General features: G+C 40.0%; 2 protein-coding genes across 2 annotated transcripts; both read left to right on the top strand.

Annotated features, from left to right (window-relative positions):
* Window positions 1-452: 452 nt before the first annotated feature.
* On the top strand, window positions 453-6,780 carry pdha1a (pyruvate dehydrogenase E1 subunit alpha 1a). The gene is made up of 11 exons (XM_084942271.1): window positions 453-780; window positions 1,819-1,887; window positions 1,965-2,138; window positions 2,330-2,456; window positions 2,844-2,935; window positions 3,109-3,201; window positions 3,476-3,631; window positions 3,998-4,069; window positions 4,144-4,211; window positions 4,626-4,734; window positions 5,312-6,780. The coding sequence occupies exons 1-11, from the start codon at window positions 733-735 to the stop codon at window positions 5,474-5,476; spliced, it is 1,173 nt and encodes a 390-aa protein (XP_084798397.1). The 5' UTR covers window positions 453-732; the 3' UTR covers window positions 5,477-6,780.
* Window positions 6,781-14,651: 7,871 nt separating this feature from the next.
* Window positions 14,652-19,505, top strand: prdx4 (peroxiredoxin 4). The gene is made up of 7 exons (XM_084942269.1): window positions 14,652-14,949; window positions 15,731-15,848; window positions 15,941-16,057; window positions 16,227-16,349; window positions 18,310-18,440; window positions 18,592-18,626; window positions 19,382-19,505. The coding sequence occupies exons 1-7, from the start codon at window positions 14,742-14,744 to the stop codon at window positions 19,430-19,432; spliced, it is 783 nt and encodes a 260-aa protein (XP_084798395.1). The 5' UTR covers window positions 14,652-14,741; the 3' UTR covers window positions 19,433-19,505.
* The last annotated feature ends 410 nt before the right edge of the window (window positions 19,506-19,915 follow it).

The raw sequence follows: 19,915 nt of genomic DNA, 5'->3' as shown, positions 1-19,915 counted from the left end.
TTGCTGCTGGAAATGAATTAGAATAGTTTCTGCCTCTTATATATATATATATATATATATATATATATATATATATATATATATATATATATATATATATATATATATATATATATATATATATATATATATCTTCTTTATCATTAACCTTTACAGTTTTAATACAATTATTCCTCAGTTAGAAAATTTCCCCAAGGTCAAACAAAGGGAGACCACACTATGGCACATGTTCAAACAAAGGTATATTCATCCAAATTATTTGTTAATCAAATAGATATATAACATCACCCCCAGAAAGGTGTCAACTCAGCTCTGTAGATTCGGCAATCATATTAAAGCAGTTTGAATTTTAGATTCAAGCTGCTCTTCATACTTTTGGCCACAAGATGGCACCAAAGAAGACTTTGCTGAAAAGCTTCGGGTAATGAACCCTTTTTCAATACAAGCTTCAGTGCTTCAGAAGGCTTCATACTGCCATCACCACCGCACATCTAAAGTCTTCGCCCTTGTCAAATATAGGGGGGTCGAAGAAATTATATTATTAAATAGCCACTGATCAGTGTTGCATTTCCTACACTCACTACCAACCACACCTCTCCTCTACTTCGAACACAGCCCGCTGTCGGCAGTTGCGCTTTCTATCTGCCGATATTCAAGACAGCGAAGAAGCCCCAAGCCGGAAGGACACATCCTGACATTAGGACGGTTCTGCGGTGGGTTAGGTCAGGAAAGATGCTAGCCATCATCTCGAATGTGTTTAGAGCCAGTGCCCAGCGGAATGTAAGTGCTGTTTTTTTTTTTAATTTGTTCTGTAAACGGACTTAGCTAAACATTGCAAAATGTAGTCTCGCGAAGAGCGCCAGTCGACCCAAAACAAAACTGTCATCGCTGTTCTGACCTTGTAAGCCTGAATGATAGCTTCATTAGCTAACACGGTAAAAGTTTGCGCACAGATTTAAAGTTTCAATGTCAGCGGACAGTCAGTAACTTCTTAGTTAATGTTTAAACGAATGGAAATGGGAACTGTTAAAGGAAGGGTGAAAGCTAGCATTAATAACAACCAGTCTTAAATACTGAGAGAGCCAAGAAAACTCACTGTACTGTTCTGACATCACTTTAAAAAAACCGAAACATAAAACAACTGTATTTGATATTTTTGTGGCGCTTTATAATAAGGTCACAGAGGTAAGCGTTATTAAGGTAGTAATAGGGTATTAGCAAGTGCATAATTCATCATTTATATAGCATTACTCTTCCTTAGTATTCCATTCATAAATACAGATATATTATCATGACTGTGATTATGATTATTGCTAGCAGTCATGTAGTAACAGTGATAGCTGTACACATTTACAGCATGTACAGCAATGATAGGTGTACATGGTCATTTATAAATGTTATAAATTACATACTAAGGAGGAGTAACAATATATAAAAGATGAATTAAGCACATGCTAATACCTTACTAATGCTTAATAGTCTGAACTTGCTGCTAAGAACTTAACTTAAATCAGATGACAACTCAAACTTTTGGAAACTTAGTTACAATCCATTTAAAGACTATTCAGTGAATGATTTAACTATAAACCAGGTCCTATGAAGGACAAATTATAATAATGGCTGGTTGGGGGAGGAACCTTTGCAGTAAATGGGATGAGGGCTAACATGAAAAGTCCAGTAGAAGCATTTAACAGACTAATGGGAAGGCACTCTGTAAAAATGAGTGCCTTGGGAGTTATATGATCTCTGTAGTTGTCTCAAAATGTGACACGAATTGCTTTTATAGATTAAAAGCTCTTGCATACTTGTTTCTCACAGGGGGCTGCAGTGATTATGTCAGCACGCACATATGCTGACTTCACGACCCAGGCTACCTTTGAAATAAAGGTAAGATTGAAATTGTGATGTCGTGAACACAGACTGGCACTTGGCAGTTTGACTCATGGGTATTTGCTTCTCTATAGAAATGTGACCTCTTCAAGCTGGATGAGGGCCCTGCCACTCAGGTGGTTCTGACTCGTGATGAGGGTCTGCAGTACTACCGCATCATGCAGACGATGAGGCGTATGGAGCTGAAGGCAGATCAGCTCTACAAGCAGAAAATCATCAGAGGATTCTGCCACTTGTATGATGGCCAGGTTGGATGATTTTTCTGATCTACAATGAAAGTTAGGGATGGTAGTTTAAATTTCGGAATATCTGGCAAGGATGTTAAACTTTTTGGAGGAGTGGAAGTTTTGAAGTGTTGCCCTGTGAAACATTTGTTGATTACTCTTCAGAATAAATCTCCCTTTAGAACCAGACACGTCAAGCTGTTTTCTCATTATAGGAAGCTTGTGCTGTTGGTATTGAAGCCTCAATTAACTTGTCAGACCACCTGATCACGGCATACCGTGCCCATGGCTACACTTACACCCGGGGAGGGACTGTGAAGGAGATTATGGCTGAGCTAACCGGTGAGTTGTTGGTGAAGACATTAAATATCAGTACACAATGGGACTCTTTTTGAATTGACTCACCTGTGAAAAGCGGCAAATGTTCAGTTGCTGCTGGAGTAACTTGGCAGGTTTTGAATCTTTATTTTCCCAAAAGGGAAGCTGTTGAGCCCAGGACATAGACTATTGAAGTTATAAAATGATGAAACTAGAAATGTCTCCCTAATTGACTGAAGGCGGGACACATTTGTTGCTGGCCCTGCTTCAGCTTGGTTTTCTAGTCCCTGAGATTACAGTTCTAGGAAACTTATTTAGTCTGGCTGAACCTAGGAACAAATTTCAGTTGATGATGTACTTTGAGCTGTAAATGCTTTTGTTAATATCACCTAATATCTTTTTCACGCACAGGCAGAAGAGGTGGTATTGCAAAGGGCAAAGGAGGCTCTATGCACATGTACTGTAAACACTTCTATGGTGGAAATGGAATTGTTGGTGCTCAGGCAAGTATAACATTTGGCAGCTTTGCTTTAAATTTGTTACTTATCGTTCTGCCTTTCATGGTTTACGATCATCTAATTGCATTACAAGATATTTCACAGGGCCATTGGTTTGAACTGACACTTGTACATTTAGACTTTAACACTGAAGTTTACTCAATGTTGGACTTCTCTAGGTTCCTTTGGGTGCTGGTGTAGCACTTGCCTGCAAGTTTCAGGGCAACAACCAGCTGTGTGTCTGTCTCTATGGTGATGGTGCTGCCAACCAGGTATGTGTAGCTGTTTTTTCTTTTTTTTTTTTACATAAATGGATTAAAGAGCAACACGTTTGGATCTACACCTGGCCAGTGTTTACTTTACTTTGCAGTAGGTTTAATCTTGCTCTGTGGGAATTGAGCAAACTTGTGCTAAATGCACAACATAACTAAATTCTGGGAAGTGTTAAAGGATAATAAATGGCCTTAGTACAAAGGAGAATCTAAACTGATGTAACTGGGTTTCTATTACAGGACACCCTTTTAAAGTCTTGTGTATATTTCACAGGGCCAGATTTTTGAAACGTACAACATGGCTGCTCTCTGGAAACTGCCTGTTATCTTTATCTGCGAGAACAACCGGTATGGCATGGGCACCTCAGTGGAGCGAGCTGCAGCCAGCACAGATTACTTCAAGAGAGGAGAGTTCATTCCTGGTCTGAGGGTAAGGGTCTGGCATGCTTGAGCACATTTCTTACATGTAAAGCTACATGTTAAGCTGTTGCAGAGCAACAGACACTTGACAGAAGCTGATGTCTTGCACAATTTGTTAGTAATCAAACAGTTATTCAATTTGGGTTTGTTCAGTCAAAATTACAAATGAATGATTAACCTTGACTGTCTTGAACACAATACACACTAGATGGAAGTGTGCTAAATGCTATTTGGAGTGATGTGTTCGTGAAATGTAAACACTTTCAAATGTGTTTGGTGCTACCATAAACTTGTAGAATCTGCATGTTGACCATGTCAGTTTATTACTTTTTGTAAGATAAGATTAAAGAAAAATACTCAGTAACTTTGTGTACAGGTGGATGGAATGGATGTTCTCTGTGTCCGGGAAGCAACCAGGTTTGCTGCTGATCACTGTCGCTCTGGGAAGGTACGTTTAAAATGTTATATTGACGTGTGCAGGAAATGCGACTCGGATCTCTAACTTCTTTGTCCTTTGCTCAGGGTCCTATTCTCATGGAACTCCAGACATACCGCTATCATGGACACAGCATGAGCGATCCTGGCGTTAGGTAAACGTTAGGCTACTTGATTATTTAAATTGATACAACTTAAAGTGGCTAAAGTTCTCACCTACAGTTTAATCTTACAGATTTTCTCTTCACTGTGCCTGTGCCCCTTACCTCTGCTCCTTAGTAGTCTCCATGTACCCCCTTTGTAGTGACCTGACAACAGCCTAGGGATGAATTGAGATTCAGTATCTTCTGTCAGATTTCTTTATTTGATAGACTTCACACCTCAAAGTGATTTGAATTTCATTTGAATCTGCATAGAAATGATCACAGAAATTTTGAAGGCACTGGATTTTCCAAAATGAGCCTAAATTTGTCAAAAGTAATATTACAAAACATTTTAAATCCTCAAAGTGCATTTGATAGCAATAGTAGTGCATCCCTCCAACTTTCCTGCACCCTCTCCCCTTTTAGCTACCGCACACGTGAGGAGATCCAGGAAGTGCGCAGTAAGAGTGACCCCATCTCCATGCTGAAGGACCGCATGCTCAGCAACAACATGGCTAGCGTGGAGGAGCTCAAGGTAGGAAATGCTTCAGATATAGAAATCACATTTCTGTGAGCCAACACTTCTGACAATTTGGAAGCCTCAAACAAGAGTCCTTGTTTTTGTAACTGGGTATTAAAAGACAGTCATACTGCAACAACTTAATAACCAAGTGAGTTTAAGATCATTCTGACTAAGCATACTGACATTTGGGTTAGCTTTAGTCTGTCAAGTGAAAGTGAACAGCATGCTTTAGAGGTGAGGTTAATGAAAGTGCTTGCTTTTTAACAATAGTGTAAAATTCTACAGCTAAATTTAAGATGAGATCCTCCAGGTTTCATCCCTTGTCTTTGAGGAAAATTGCATTCATAGACTGGAAAATGCATTTGAGACAGAACAATGCTAAAGTCTTTATAAACAGGTGGGAAAAATACATAGTCCCATGGAACGAGGGGCACAAGCTAGTTACCGCGCTAGAGTTATGCTTCTATGAGCTTTAGTAGCCTTCTCCATTTGAAGTAGGATGGTAAACAAAATATGTCTATTCTCTGCTTCTATTGGTTTGACCAAACGTTCTTTGCTGCAGTGTCTAACTGTCCTTATTTATCTGTAGGAAATTGATATAGAAGTGAGAAAGGAAATCGAGGATGCAGCTCAGTTTGCCACCACAGACCCAGAGCCCCCACTGGAAGACTTGTGCAATCACATCTTCTGCGACATGCCGTCTTTGGAGGTGCGCGGCACAAACCCATGGGCCAAGCTGAAGTCTGTTAGCTAAAGTTCTTGATTCTCCTCCCTCTTACAATCATAACCCACCCAACCCCTTTCCTTAATGCACACGCCATGTACTTTAAACGAGTGCCTCATCACCAGAGCTTTAAGCATCAGCAAGTAATCGACTTCTAGAGCTAAGTAAACAGTTGGGGCCATTTTTACAAAGAAGTGTTGGTTTAAACTGACACAAAAAGAATTGGAGATCAGATTCACTTTTCTACCTCAAGTCTTGAAATTGCTACAGTGAAATGTTAAAACATTATCAGTGTTGCCAATCTAAAATTTATACCTACATTTATCCACTTCACCATATTTAACTTTTAGCCAGAAATGTTTCGTGATTAAAATCACAGTTTCTGGCAGACATCCTTTTATTAAGACTTCTTGAGGCATATTTATTCCTTAAATCTCTGTAAATCTGACTCCATGTGAATATGTAGTGGATTATTTGCTAATTGATCTGGTAATTTTTGAGGTGCTGTAAGTGTTCACTGTGTCAAACACAGGCTGTATGACCTTAACATGGCTTTGTGCTCGTTATACTTAAATGTACATGATAAAGAAGTCAACTTGAGACATTTGCTTGTGTCTTTATTTCAATTGTCTTCAAAAATGCTGCAAATTGTAACTGTTCAAAATGTTAATCTACATGAATGGGTCTGGTAGATCTGAAAGCTGAATTTGACTCACGAGTTGAGCAGATGTCTGTGTTCACATGATCCTGAGGTCTTTTTCAGATTTGGTGGCTTGTCTCCAAACATTTTTAGAGGCTTGGCTTAAACTAAATGTGGGTGAACTAGAAATGAAATGATCAAGTGAAAATTTAAAACCTAACATTGGGTGGCAAGCTCATGCAGCTGTGCCTCTGGCTTTGTAACTTGTGTGATCAGATGTAACTTCAGTGACTCATCAACAAGCTTCTATCCCTACTGGCTTGCTTTGCAGATTATTGATGCAAGTTTTTAAAGAACTCTGCAACTCTTTCAAGGGGTACTGGGAGATTAGGACTTTCTACAGAAACATATTGAACTGCTGGCTTCAATGTCTAAAGCTAAAAATCTTAGTGAATCTGTTACAAGGTGGGGAATGATGTAAAACACTCTGTGGAAACATTGAGTTGCTTTGATAAAGGGATTTTGTAATGCTATTTGTGTATTCTGTAAACAGAGTAAAGAGGTCAAGGTAACTTTTCAGTAATGCAATGCACCATGGTTAAACAAGTTTTGGCTCTTCGCCACTGCCAACTTAGGGAGGGTATTGGATCCTGTGTGAAATGCATACAATAAAGTAATTAAGTCAACAGTCAAATTTGCTGTCAGTTGTCTTTTTTGCAAACATGGAAAATTTCTCAGCTTATAAAGCCAATAAAGCACAAAAAGTCTATTGAACCCTGCAAAAATCACAGGTCAAAAACGAAAATGGCTTAAAATTATTTACTAAGATGTTGGGCAAATCTGCCACCAAAAAAGCTCCAATGTGGCCTTGATTCTCCAAGGGGAACTCCAACCAAAATACCATCCTTCCAAAGATAATTGTTATTGTGGAAGCTGTTTAACACCTCAGTCCAAGAGAATTTAACAATGTAACTGGGTTTAGCTGCAAATGCAAATACACATTTTGCATCTTCTCTCCCATTAAACCATTTTAGTCAACCATTGTGTTCTATTGTGAGGAATTATACGCAGTTACTCTCATTAGCATATAAATTGCACATAGGATGGATGGAGGTAGTGACTTGCCCATAGTTGTGTATCCTTGGGCAAGATACTAACCCCAAGTTGCTCTCCGATGCATCCATCGGAGTATGAATGTGTGTGAATGTAGTTAGAAAGCACTAAGTACAGATAAAGTGCTTGTGAGAATGGGTGTGATTGGGTGAATGTGGCATGTTGTATAGAGCGCTTTGAGTACTCCGGGAGAGTAGAAAAGCGCCATACAAAAATCAGTCCATTTACCAATCAAATTTTTATGGAGTGCTTTCTCCCAATCTTCATCAGAGAATGAAACCAACATATGTTTACTCTATTCTTCCCTTATTTGATTAACAGAAGGATTGATTTCATTCATTATCTGAGTATATATCATTGATACTCTTCTTTTGTTTAATAAATTGACCTTCAGCAAAGAGTCTAAACAGGATGTTGGGAAGTATCTGGAAAATTTACGTACAAAGTCTCTAATGTTATTGTTTTATTCACAGACTGTAGATTATTTTTTATTCAGAATCAAAGAATCAAAATAACAGAATTACAAAGTGCCTTGATGCTACTGTTGTAATAATACTGAACTGAACTTAAATGAGCTGAACTGTGCTATACAGTGATTGATGAATTACACCATCCAGTGTAATTTTTATGCCACACTGCCACAAATTAAGTGTATTGGTAATCATTTTTGTATTTCTGTAATGGTTAATCCACCAGAGTGCACAAGCTCTTTAATCCAAATGATATTTTAATGCTAATTTATAAATATTGATTCATTTCTAACTTCTCACAAAGATGTGAGTTCAGTTTCCTATTTGTCTAATCAATGAAATCATTTGTAGTTTCAACCATGTTTTTGACAGATTTCTAAAATATTAATCTTTTTTTATTTTTTTAATGACAGGTGGTCTGACATTTTGTTAAGCACTGTGTGTATCACCATCAGTTACAGTCTTGACAGGAAAAGATAAATTTGTGTCTATTTTGGAAAAAAAATGAGTATTTCCAGCCTGGCATTGTAACCTCATTTGGACAGGTAGTAGCTGCCAAAAGTATTGTTGCTGTAAAGCCTTTAGCCCCAACACCTCCAAGAATTCCAGAAGCTAAGCAACAAGGACCTCGGCCTGGGATGTTGCTCTGCCATGCAATAGCCATCGCTAAAGAAAGTAAGTCGTTTTCCTCAGTAACTATAGAAGAAGCTGTGTACTGAAACTTTGATTGAAGGGATTTTTTAAAAAGCATTTTATAAACGGTATAAACAGCATTTAAAAAGCATTTTTTTATAAGCTACATCATCTACAATCCTTTGGATTATTAGAAACTACGTGTGTTTTACTAACCTGGTTGACTGTCAGGCACGAAAGCAGACAGTCAGTGCAGACCAAATATTGCAAGAGAGGGTAGGGTTGAGCTCCCGCCTCTGTCCCTTAGCTTAAGTCTGCTGTCTTCAGATAGCTGGTAAGAAACGCAGCAAGGAGACATTAAATACTGCACATAAGAAGTGCTGTACACTGCGGCTGTGTTATTTGTGTTGTTCCTCAAGTCATGTTCAGTGTTGTGTGGTGTAAAAACAGAATAAAGAAAAGACGGGGGTTAAAAAGTTTTCAAGCTCTGGCAAAGCACCAATCACACATCCTGATGACTGATTAGATTAGATTCAGCTCCAGAAAACAATGGACCCGGAAGTAGAAGGAACAGGCTGAGTGCTATTGCTGAAACTTGCACAGACTACAAATGACTTTATTCATCAGGAGGTCAATCTGGCCCTCGATGCCATTGTCGGACAATTGCAGCCATGGTTGGGCCTTTCCTTTGGATTTCTCTGAAGCAGTGCTGGGAGTTTGCTAAGTGGCAGTGTTGTTGCCATCTTGGTCCCTTGGGACATGAAAACCTGTACAGGAAGTTTGTATATCAGGTTATAGTGTAGTACAATATGTAGTGAAGACAATTTTCAACTCCTGTTGTTCACACTGAGATAAAGCAGTAAATGAAGTAATTCACATCAAGTAAAAACACAAGAATCTAAAATCCATCCATTCGCTTCCGCTTATCCTTTTCAGGGTCACGGGGGACGCTGGAGCCTATCCCAGCTGTCATAGGGCGAGAGGTGGGGTACACCCTGGACAGGTCGCCAGTCTGTCGCAGGGCCAACACACAGGGACAGACAACCATTCGCACTCACATTCACTCGCACATTCACACCTGTGGTGTGAAAGAATCTAAAATTTGAATAAAAAGTGCAGTTGTATTAACAGAAAATGTACTTTAAAATATATCTGCAGCATCTGAATAAATCTGTAAACAGTAATTTCCCTCACACAGTATACTGTTGGTACAGATCAATTGAATTTTGGAAGGCTTTAATCTCTAGCAGTGCATCAGATTGTATTAATTTATCACAGGAACACCTGTAAAACCTGAACCTGCAGAGTAACTTTTTACTGCTACTGTTAAATAAATGTACAATACTTCACTCCCTTTATCACTCTAAAACTAACTGGTTTTGACTGGTAAGTCATACCTTGTTCCCAGATAATACTTGTCCTTAGTTAGTTCCGTATTATATAAGATGTCAGTCCCAATCAAAGAGGATCAATATCAATCTTCTGTGACCTTCCTTGTATTTCCCCTTTGTATAACTGCAGTGTGAATCTTTGCTGGTCAGTAAACTTAATCACTCTCGGTGAATCATAATTTAAAATGAATGACTCTTCAGAGCAAAGCGAGGCTATGTATGAATGAGCTTTTATCCACGTTCTCCGCCCGCTGATCGCTTGTTCCACCCATATGATAGCATTGCAGCTTGTCTCATTGCCTGTTATGTGTTTTGTATGTTTTAAGTGTAATGTGCTCAAGATTCCTGATAACATGGTCCAGTACCTGCATCCTGTTGGAGAACTGTAGGTTTCTCTCCTGCATTTTTTCAGTGACCTGCAGGTATCGTCCCAGTGGCCACATCCCAGACGCCACGTCCCAGTGGCCCCCAGGATTACAGGCTTGTGGCACTGACCTCCCACATCATGAAGACCCTGGAAAGGCTCATCCTGGACCAGCTGTGACCCATTGTCACATCTGGATCCCCTTCAATTTGCTTATCTGCCTCGTCTCGGAACAGAGGACGCCATCATCTACCTGCTCAATCGTGTCTACATCTGGACCAGCCGGCGAGCACTGTGAGGGTCATGTTTTTTGACTTTTCCAGTGCTTTCAACACCATCAGGCCGACCCTCCTGGGTGATAAGTATTAGCGATGCAGGTGGATGCTTCTCTGGTGTCCTGGATTGTTGATTACCTGACAGGAAGACCACAATATGTATGCACAATATGTGTGTCTGACAAGGTAATCAGCAACAGAGGGGCACCACAGGGGACTGTCCTCTCCCCCTTCCTCCTCCCCCTCTACACCACAGACTTCAGCCACTGCACAGAGACCTGCCATCTTCAGATGTTTTCTGATGACTCCACGGTGGTTGGATGCATCAGCAGGCATGATGAGACAGAGTACCGGGCTGTGGTCGACTCCTTTGTCACGTGGTGTGAGCAGAATCATCTGCAGCTCAACGTGGCAAAGACCAAGGAATTGATAGTGGACTTCAGGAAGACCAGGAAACACTTGACCCCTGTTTCAATCCAGGGGGTCAGTGTTGACATTGTGGATGACTATAAATACCTCAGAGTACACATTGACAATAAACTGGACTGGGCTAAAAACACCACAGCACTTTACAGGAAGGGCCAGAGTCGTCTCTATTTTTTGAGGCGACTGATGTCCTTCAACATCTGCCGGACAATGCTAAGGATTTTCTATGAGTCTGTTGTGGCCAGTGCGATCCTCTATGCTGTTGCATGCTGGGGGAGCAGGCTGAGGGTCGCAGATGCCAACAGACTCGATAAACTGATTTGTAAGGCCAGTAATGTTGTGGGGATGGAGCTGGACTCCCTCAAGGTGGTGTCGGAGAGGCGAATGTTGTCCAAGATAAAGACAATGTTGGATAACACCTCCCACCCACTCCATGACATGCTGGTCAGTCACAGGAGCACGTTCAGTGAAAGACTGAGATTAGGCGATCGTGGCTCAGGGGGTTGGGAAGCGTATCTGTAACCGGAAGGTCGCCGGTTCGATCCCCGGGCTCTCTGTCCTGGTTGTTGTGTCCTTGGGCAAGACACTTTACCCTACTGGTGTTGGCCAGAGGGGCCGATGGCGCGATATGGCAGCCTCGCTTCTGTCAGTCTGCCCCAGGGCAGCTGTGGCTACAACCGTAGCTTGCCTCCACCAGTGTGTGAATGCGAGAGTGAATGAATAGTGGTATTGTAAAGCGCTTTGGGTGCCTTGAAAAGCGCTATATAAATCCAATCCATTATTATTATTATTATTACCAAAAAGCACCACTGAACGACACAGGAAATCATTCCTGCCTGTGGCCATCTCTCTGTACAACGCATCCACTTAACACACTGTTTACTGCAACAGCTACACCCTTCTTGCACAAGTTCTTTTTCAGCTATTTATTAATAAGTGACTTTTATGTACATATATGCCTGTATATATTGTGCTATTCTTAGTTAGTGTATTGTCTGTCTCTGTTAATGTTTGTTTATAATGGAGCACTGTAATGAAAAATAATTTCCCCTAGGGATCAATAAAGTATTCTGATTCTGATTCTTTGTGCAGATGTCTATGTGAATTATTGTAATCAGCCTCCTTGAATGGTTTCATTCAACTTTACTCAACTACTTTCTCACAGTTGTATACAGTGGTTCTTCTGTGGTACTAGTTTCAGTCCAGCAGGCCAAATATTTTGATCATGTTGTAACTAAAGGTGACGTTACGTCAAGGAGCAAACAGACTGGTCCACCAAGTAAACTACAACTGTCGCAGCCACGAATGATGAAACAGTCACTGCAGAGTCTGTATGACCTCATGAAATTCTAATGTGCTTGTTTTTAGGGCAAAAAAGGGAAGAGAATCCGACATCACACCGATAGCACAGTATTTTTTTTCTCGTGAAATGTGATGAAAATGGGACAAGTGTTGCCCAAAAAAAGACTTCTTGTGTTTTTGTTTGTTTTGTGGCATCTGTGTCTGAATCTTTACAGAAATGCTCAACAGTCCAAGAGCCTTCTGCAAGGATGCATATTTGTGCATTCCTCTGTTTTGTGATGATGGATCAGAATTTGTGTACGCTCTCGGCTGCCTGCTGGGCACCTACTGGTTAGTGTTAAGATGTCTTAATTAAATTGCATTTTTATTTGTATTACAAATCAGCTACAATGCCTGCAGCTAACAATAGCATCTTTTATACCCTACAGTCTTCATTTGTTTGCCAAGGGCAATCCTGGAGGCCCAGGGTGGATCTGAGTCACAACACTTTATCCACACTGACCTGCCACTTGTTATGTTTTCCATTCGCCCTGGACCTGCCTCCACACACCATGTCCACAGTTCTCCAGTTGTACGACAGCTGTGGTATTGTTACAAGCCTCCTGCAGGTTAGGGCCTTATTTTGCTCCAATAAAGACCTCGCCGACAAAGATAATTCTCTGATGCAACACAGGATAACTCTTGCATTAGATTCACATTGTTGTTTGTTGTTGCCTGTTTGATGCGTGGTGAGTTGTCTGTGTGATTTGGGGTTTTTTTGTGCTTTTGCAGGTAATTCAAACCCTTCCTCTTCAACTACTGGAGCTGCCTCTCTCCCTTCTGAGCCGCTTGCTCCTGTGTGATCCCCCCCGCTCGATTGACCACCTCACAAAAGCAGCTTCTTGCTTTTTCTTGCCATCCTGGGATGACCAGCTCCTTGCCTCCAGCCATCAGAGTCCTCCAACCAGAACTGCCAGCTCTCTGCTCCCCGAACTCCTGCAGCTGGAAATTCTGTGGGAAGCTGCTGTGGAGCTCCTCACTCTATTGTTTCAGATAGCCCATTGTCTTTTGCATTTAGCTTTTGCATTTCAAAGCCCTTCAAAGCCCAAAGTCTTCAAGAAGTCTGTGTATTTGGGCTAAATAAAGTAGAAAACAGCAAAGCTGAATTTCTGAGGACTGGACGTCGAAAGTGTTTTTATGCTTTTAATGATAGATTTTGTATCGACTAAACCAGAATTGATCGATACCCATGAAAGTTTTCAGTCTTCTCTGTGTAATTCTATTTGTCAGCTGTCTGCTCAGCAAGGCTGCGTGAGAAAAGAAGCACTTGTCAGGGTCCGTCAGGGACCTCAAACACGTGTAAGATGAACACTATGAAAGTTTTCTTTACCTGTCTGGTGTAATGAATAGCTGTCTCCCAGTACTCGGGATGCTTGTCGTTGTTTTTGTTTGTCTTTTTTGTGTGCAAAGGTTCTGCAGTGTTATGGCTGCTTTCATGGACGCCTTGGGTCCTTTGTCCTCCTCAGATATAATCATGAGCTTCACAGCTGTAATGATGATGGAGTTGAGGCTGCTGGGGTGCTTATACAGCTTCACTCCCACTGCCATCAATGTCAAGAGGCAGTACTATAAGTAATCTGCGTGGAATTTTGCCATGGACTCATCCACATCGACAAGCACCTCCACATATCTGGGGATTTAGGCGAACCTTTTGGCTCTCCTCATCCTTCTCAGCATCATTTTGGTCACATTTCTGTGGTCTGCCAGTCACTTGTATTTCTCTAAAGACTGCACAGCCTTCTATTTTTTAAATGGAAGGGGTTTTCTCCTTAGAACAACCCCAAGAGTTTTAGTATTTTCTTAGTTTTGGTATTTGAATTTTGATAAAGTTGTGGGGAAAATATTTCAGGAAGATCTTCTGAATCTACAGAATCTTGAAACATAAATATGTTAATATGTTAATATACACACAGTCAATTCTATTCAAGCATATGTAGGAAACTAAATTGTTTTAGTGTCAAGTTTCAAATGCATCAGTTTTCTAAATGTTAAAAATACAAACAAAGGCCACAGAATTTTAAGCATAGTTGACCAGAAAAGTTTGACCTTGAAGAAGAGGTCAGAAGTCCAAAGTAACGTGGTATTTAGAATACATCATTCTTTACATGTCTGTATGTTGTCAACACAAACAGTAATAAGCAGCATCACTTTCAATCCTATAAATGGCATTATTGTTACTTTGACCTTCAGATCAATCTATTGACCTTTAAGGAGAGGTCAGAGGTCAAATGTGGTATATTTTAAATCTGTATGTGGTCGCTCTAAGTTACAAGGCTCTTTGTCAGTTCTTGACCAATAAAGCTTGATTTTGAAGACATTGGTGGATGTAAGCCAAACTTTAATGGACTGTTAACATTACCCCACTCCACACCTCGACAAAAATATATCAAAATCCATTCAAAACATTTCGAACTATCGTTTTTTCTAGATGAAAACTGGCAATGTGTGTGCACGCCAGTGATACACGCAGTACGCCTGATGGGCTAATTAATTCCAGAAGATGGCAGCAATGTGAAAACAAGGATGTCAGCTACTGGAAAAACCTGAGCGAAGAAGAAGAACAAGGAAGACTGCTCCAATCCTGCAGTAGGTCTGAGGCGCGTTGCTAGTGAGTGGCTACGTGCTGTTAAAGGGACGTAACAATGGAGTCTGCTTTCCACACTGATATGAAGGAGCTTTTCTGTGCTCTGTGCACCGCTCTGCTCCTCCTCGCCACGGTCACGTCTGCAGAGGAAAGCGCTGAGGTGAAAAACCCCCAGTGTCAAAGTTACGCGGGAGGACACGTCTATCCCGGAGAGGCTTTCCGTGTGCCCGTGTCCGACCATTCCCTCCACCTCAGCAAAGCCAAGAGTGAGTTTCTCTCATGCGTTCATCCAGAGAGTGCTGCTAGATTAGCATTTGTATATTTAGGTGTGCACTAATTAAAAAAAAATTCTTTGCTGCTTTCTCCTTCCTGTCAAACTACGACTAGCAGCTTGTGCATGTTGATGCAGCAGGCTGGTGCTGCACAGAGCACCCATGTTATGGTTTAATTTTGCAGTTATTGTTAAAATCCCCAGGTGATATCTTTATTTAAAGTTTAAGCCTAACCTGAACTCTCATGGTTTTTGTAGGACACGTCATACTCTGAAAATCTTGGCATGAGCACCTCTCCCCGCCCCTCTGACACATGACTGTGTGTGGCGCAGTACCTACACTTTTTAATACAGACCTGATAACATAAATAACACTACTTTCAAAATAATAAAAGGGGACCACTAAACTCATGTGAAGATGTCTGAGTCATTTTCATTACTGCAGGTTTTTCCTCTTCCATATGGAAACATGAGTTTGTAGACTTTACCGGGCAAAGTGCGTAATTTTGCGCCTATTCCACAATTTGCATATTTATGACATGATGCAAATGTACTTTTTAAAAGGTTGGGGAAACCTGCAGTCAGCTGAGACTAAAGAAGTCACTTGGATAAGTGACTAAATGTTTCTCCCACTGAAAACACTAAAAACGTCCAGATGAACAGAATCAACCTTTTGGGGCTCATTTCACTGGTTAAATACAGTGCACTGCTTGTTGTAGTACGAAATACGTTATATTGTGTCCCAACGTTTAACTTGGTTTTTCGTCCTGGTTTAGTTTCAAAGCCTGCACCCCATTGGGAAGGAACAGCTGTCATCAACGGTGAATTCAAGGAGCTGAAGCTGTCGGACTACAAAGGCAAATACCTCGTTTTTTTCTTCTATCCCCTGGACTTGTAAGTACCATCGAATGCATGTTACATTATCACTTTGCACATTTTGCTGGGATTGCTGCACAGTGACAGCATTTGTTTTGTTTTTTCTGCAGCACATTTGTCTGTCCGACTGAGATCATTGCATTCAGTGATCGTCTGCACGAGTTTCAAGCCATCAACACGGAGGTGGTCGCTTGCTCAGTAGATTCCCAGTTCACACACTTGGCCTGGTGAGATTGCCGTTTCCATCACAATTTAATGGCTGAAGATCAACAATAAAAACAGATGATGTTGCATTATTTTGCTCTCCTACTTTAACCCTTTGTATGTACTTTTGATAGACTTTTATTCATTTTATGATAATGAAGACTGATGTTTTTTGCTTTCTGTTTTTTACAGGATCAATACTCCCAGGAAGCAGGGTGGACTTGGACAAATGAAAATCCCTCTGCTGTCTGACCTCACTCACCAGATTTCAAAAGACTATGGTGTCTACCTGGAGGACCAAGGACACACACTGAGGTGAAGTTATAGCCATCATCAAAGTTTTATAGCTTAAGCAGCTTAAAGAAATATTACTTATTATGTAGCATTGTTATGGCTCCTTGCTGTAAGTTAAAGGTTTTATTTGCAGTTGTAAAATTAATGGTTGTGATCAGTGTGTAAATGATAGATGGACTGGTTCTTATATAGTGCTTTTCAACCTTACCTGAGCACTCAAAGTTCGTTATACAACGTGCCTTATTCACCTTATGCAGGAAGGCATAAATAGTTCTAGAACCACAAATGGCAGAGGTGGAAAGAGTACTAAAATATTTTACTCAAGTAAAAGTACTATTACTTTGCTGAAATTTTACTCAAGTACAAGTAAAATTACCTGTCTAAAAATTTACTCAAGTAAAAGTAAAAAGTAGCTCATTTAAAATGTACTCAGAGTAAAAGTTACATAGTTACTTTTTTGTCAGCAGGAGGACAGCCTCTTCTGAGTAGTGCAAAAAGACAATGGGATAAATCTCAAAGTAGTTGTTTTTTAATTAAAAGAAAAACTTTACAAATTAAAGTGGAGTGGCAGTTAAACTGCAAGTCTATACATCAAAATGGATAATGGTCACCAAACCAACCAACCAAACTGTCAAAACCATATAATTCTTTAACATGAGAATGTGTTCTAAACTGTCAAATAAGAGAACAAGTACTGAATTGAGCTGTACGGCAGCTGCTATAAAAATGTGTTTTAATTTTTTAAACTTGGCCCTGCTCTCTTAATTTTGAGGAGCAATTCAATTCAATTCAATTCAATTCAATAAAACTTTATTGATCCTGAAGGTTGACCCCGAAGGAAATTGGGTTAAGGCTGCCGACCTTTGCCAGCGCCGACTTACCCTCCAACCATACATACATTACACAAACATCACATGGGGAAGACAGGTCAGAGAGGTATAACAATGGAAAATGCACAACATGAGGAAAGATAAGGAGAAAAAAATAACTCCTCCAGACTGAGCTCCAACAGGGAGATCAGTTTGAGAACAGAAAAAAAACACCTCTGCACATAGCACATGTTATTCTTTTGCCTGCAGTGTGAACATATGTGGGTTAAGTAAGAAAGTAGCCGCTTCTGTCTTCTGTCTAATTTAACTAATTTTTTTAAAAATAAATTATTATTATTAACAAACAGGAAAAATGTAAGTAAACACATTTTCTTTTGGCAATTTACCAATCCAGTAAAAGAAAATTTAAGTTGCGTGGACAACAACGTGCCCAATAACAGCTTATGTCTTAACTTAATGTGATTAACTTGAGCACAGCCTTTTTTGCTAAAATAAATATACAAGTTTCATTTAACTTACCTCTACATGCTTGCGCAGGTTTGATGTGGAATTTTTAAAAGCTGCTAACTCTGTCTCTCTGGGCAAACACAGCTTACACTGCATAATAAAGCTGTTGCCTTTCTTGCACTTGAAGCCAAAATGGTCCCTTAAATACGGCCAGGGGTTCACATCGGTTTCATCGAGTTCAGGGTCAGCAGAATTCGACGGGGTTTCTTTTTTCGCTGGATCTGTACCACCGATGTCAGACTCCATCTTTATCGTGACCCAACGCCAATTTGTTCTACTACCCATCATTCCCTGCAGTATTTCCGAAGCGCAATGTTGGGGTTTTTTTTTGTTTGTTCTTTTAATTTACTCAGTAACGGCTGTGATTGAAAATGTAGCGAAGTACAGTACTTTTTAAAAAATATACTTAAGTAAAAGTAAAATTACCGACTTGAAAAATGACTTTAAAAAGTACAAATACACAAAAAAACTACTCAATTACAGTAACGCAAGTAAATGTAATTCGTTACTTTCCACCTTTGACAAATGGCATATATGAGGCAGAGTCCTGCTGACATTTAGATAATTTACCCCCATGGAAATATTCACAGGAAGCATTGAGCAGCCACTCATGCTCTATTCTAACTCATCCTTGTCTTCCTCAGGGGTCTATTCATCATCGATGGCAAAGGTATCCTGAGGCAGATCACTATGAACGATCTTCCAGTGGGAAGATCTGTGGATGAAACTTTGCGGTTGGTCCAGGCCTTCCAGTACACAGACAAACATGGAGAAGGTAAAAGGATGGATTTTATTATTAGCAGCTGAAATGTCTGACTGTCTTTCGTTTATGCAGAATACCTAGAAACAAACAGCTGGCTGTCAGCTGAGTCTTTGAGCTGTTTCTTCTTTAAATTCTGACTAGTTCTGTGTTATTGTTTTCACAGTGTGTCCAGCAGGATGGAAACCAGGCAGTGACACAGTAAGTATCACTGGGCCAGTGACTAATATGGATCCTTAGGCACTAACTGCTATTGTCTTCCAGCATATTAAAAAAAAAAAAATCAGACAGGCAGCCATGTATTTGTAAAAACTGACGAGCTGTCTCAGGCTGATTGCCATAAAGAAGACTGTATATAAAGATGGATGTAGTTTCTTAGTCTGAAAAGTGAAAGCATGATGGAAGTGCTTTAAAATTGCATTGTTTCTGTTTAGCGGCCAGCAGGGGGCAGCACTAGTCGCAAAAAAGCATCTGACTGTGTAACAGGCTTAGAAAATGATCCTGCTGCTCACTTGAACGATGATCTCAGTCTGTAGTTTCAAGTCTTCTTAATGCATCGTGATTTGATTTAGTAAATTATGGTCCCATTTAGAGTAACATAGACCTTATTATTGAAAATTAGATATACTATGAGATACATTGTCATTGTTTTTGCAAATCAGACCCACCACTTTTTTTTTTTTTTTTTTTTTTTTTTTTTTGGTTATTCCTTCAAAAGAGGTTTTATTATTTATTTGTTTACTTAAAACAGTTCAGTTTGGCCTCGATGGGTGACCTTAAATTATTACCCAGCAATTACACTGCAAAGATAAGAATTCACCTTTTGCTAATTTCTTCCATTGTTAAGTGGGAATTGCAGTATGACTAGTTTATTATCAGAAATCTACATTATGTGTCATATAGGTCTTCTTACATGAAATGTGCTGCACACTAATTTAATGATTTCTTTTCCACAGATCATTCCCGACCCTTCAGGCAAGCTGAAGTATTTCGATAAACTGAATTGATCTATTTGTTTTCCCAGTCTGTGAAATCCAACACTTACACTTTAAAATTTCCAATAAAATGTGTTTTCCTAAACTGCTGTGTGTCTGGTCTCTTAAACCATGACGATGTTGAAAGTGATGTTGAAAAACTAGTTCATGCATTTATTACTTCTAGGCTGGACTATTGTAATTCGTTACTATCAGGATGTCCTTAAAAACTCCCTGAAAAGCCTTCAGCTGATCCAAAATGTTCTGCAGTGAGAGTACTGACAGGGACTAGAAACATTTGAACATATCCAGTGACTCCCAGATTCTGGAGACACAGAAATGAAACTACTCGTTTCCTCTCTGCCGTCTGTGCTTTGAATTTGCTACAATGTAAATATGTGATGAACAAACATTTTGCTGTAAAAAAACAGCCCCAGGCTGTCCAGCATGTGCAGTGAATAATGCAGGTAATGCCTTCAGCATTTACTTAGCACGCTGAAAACGCATTTAATCATT

Source organism: Perissodus microlepis, chromosome 10 (assembly GCF_051167445.1).
Source record: "Perissodus microlepis isolate ML-2025 ecotype Zambia chromosome 10, ASM5116744v1, whole genome shotgun sequence".
NCBI lineage: Eukaryota > Metazoa > Chordata > Actinopteri > Cichliformes > Cichlidae > Perissodus > Perissodus microlepis.
The sequence above is the reverse complement of the archived record's forward strand: the minus strand, read 5'-3'. Positions and strand labels throughout refer to the sequence as shown.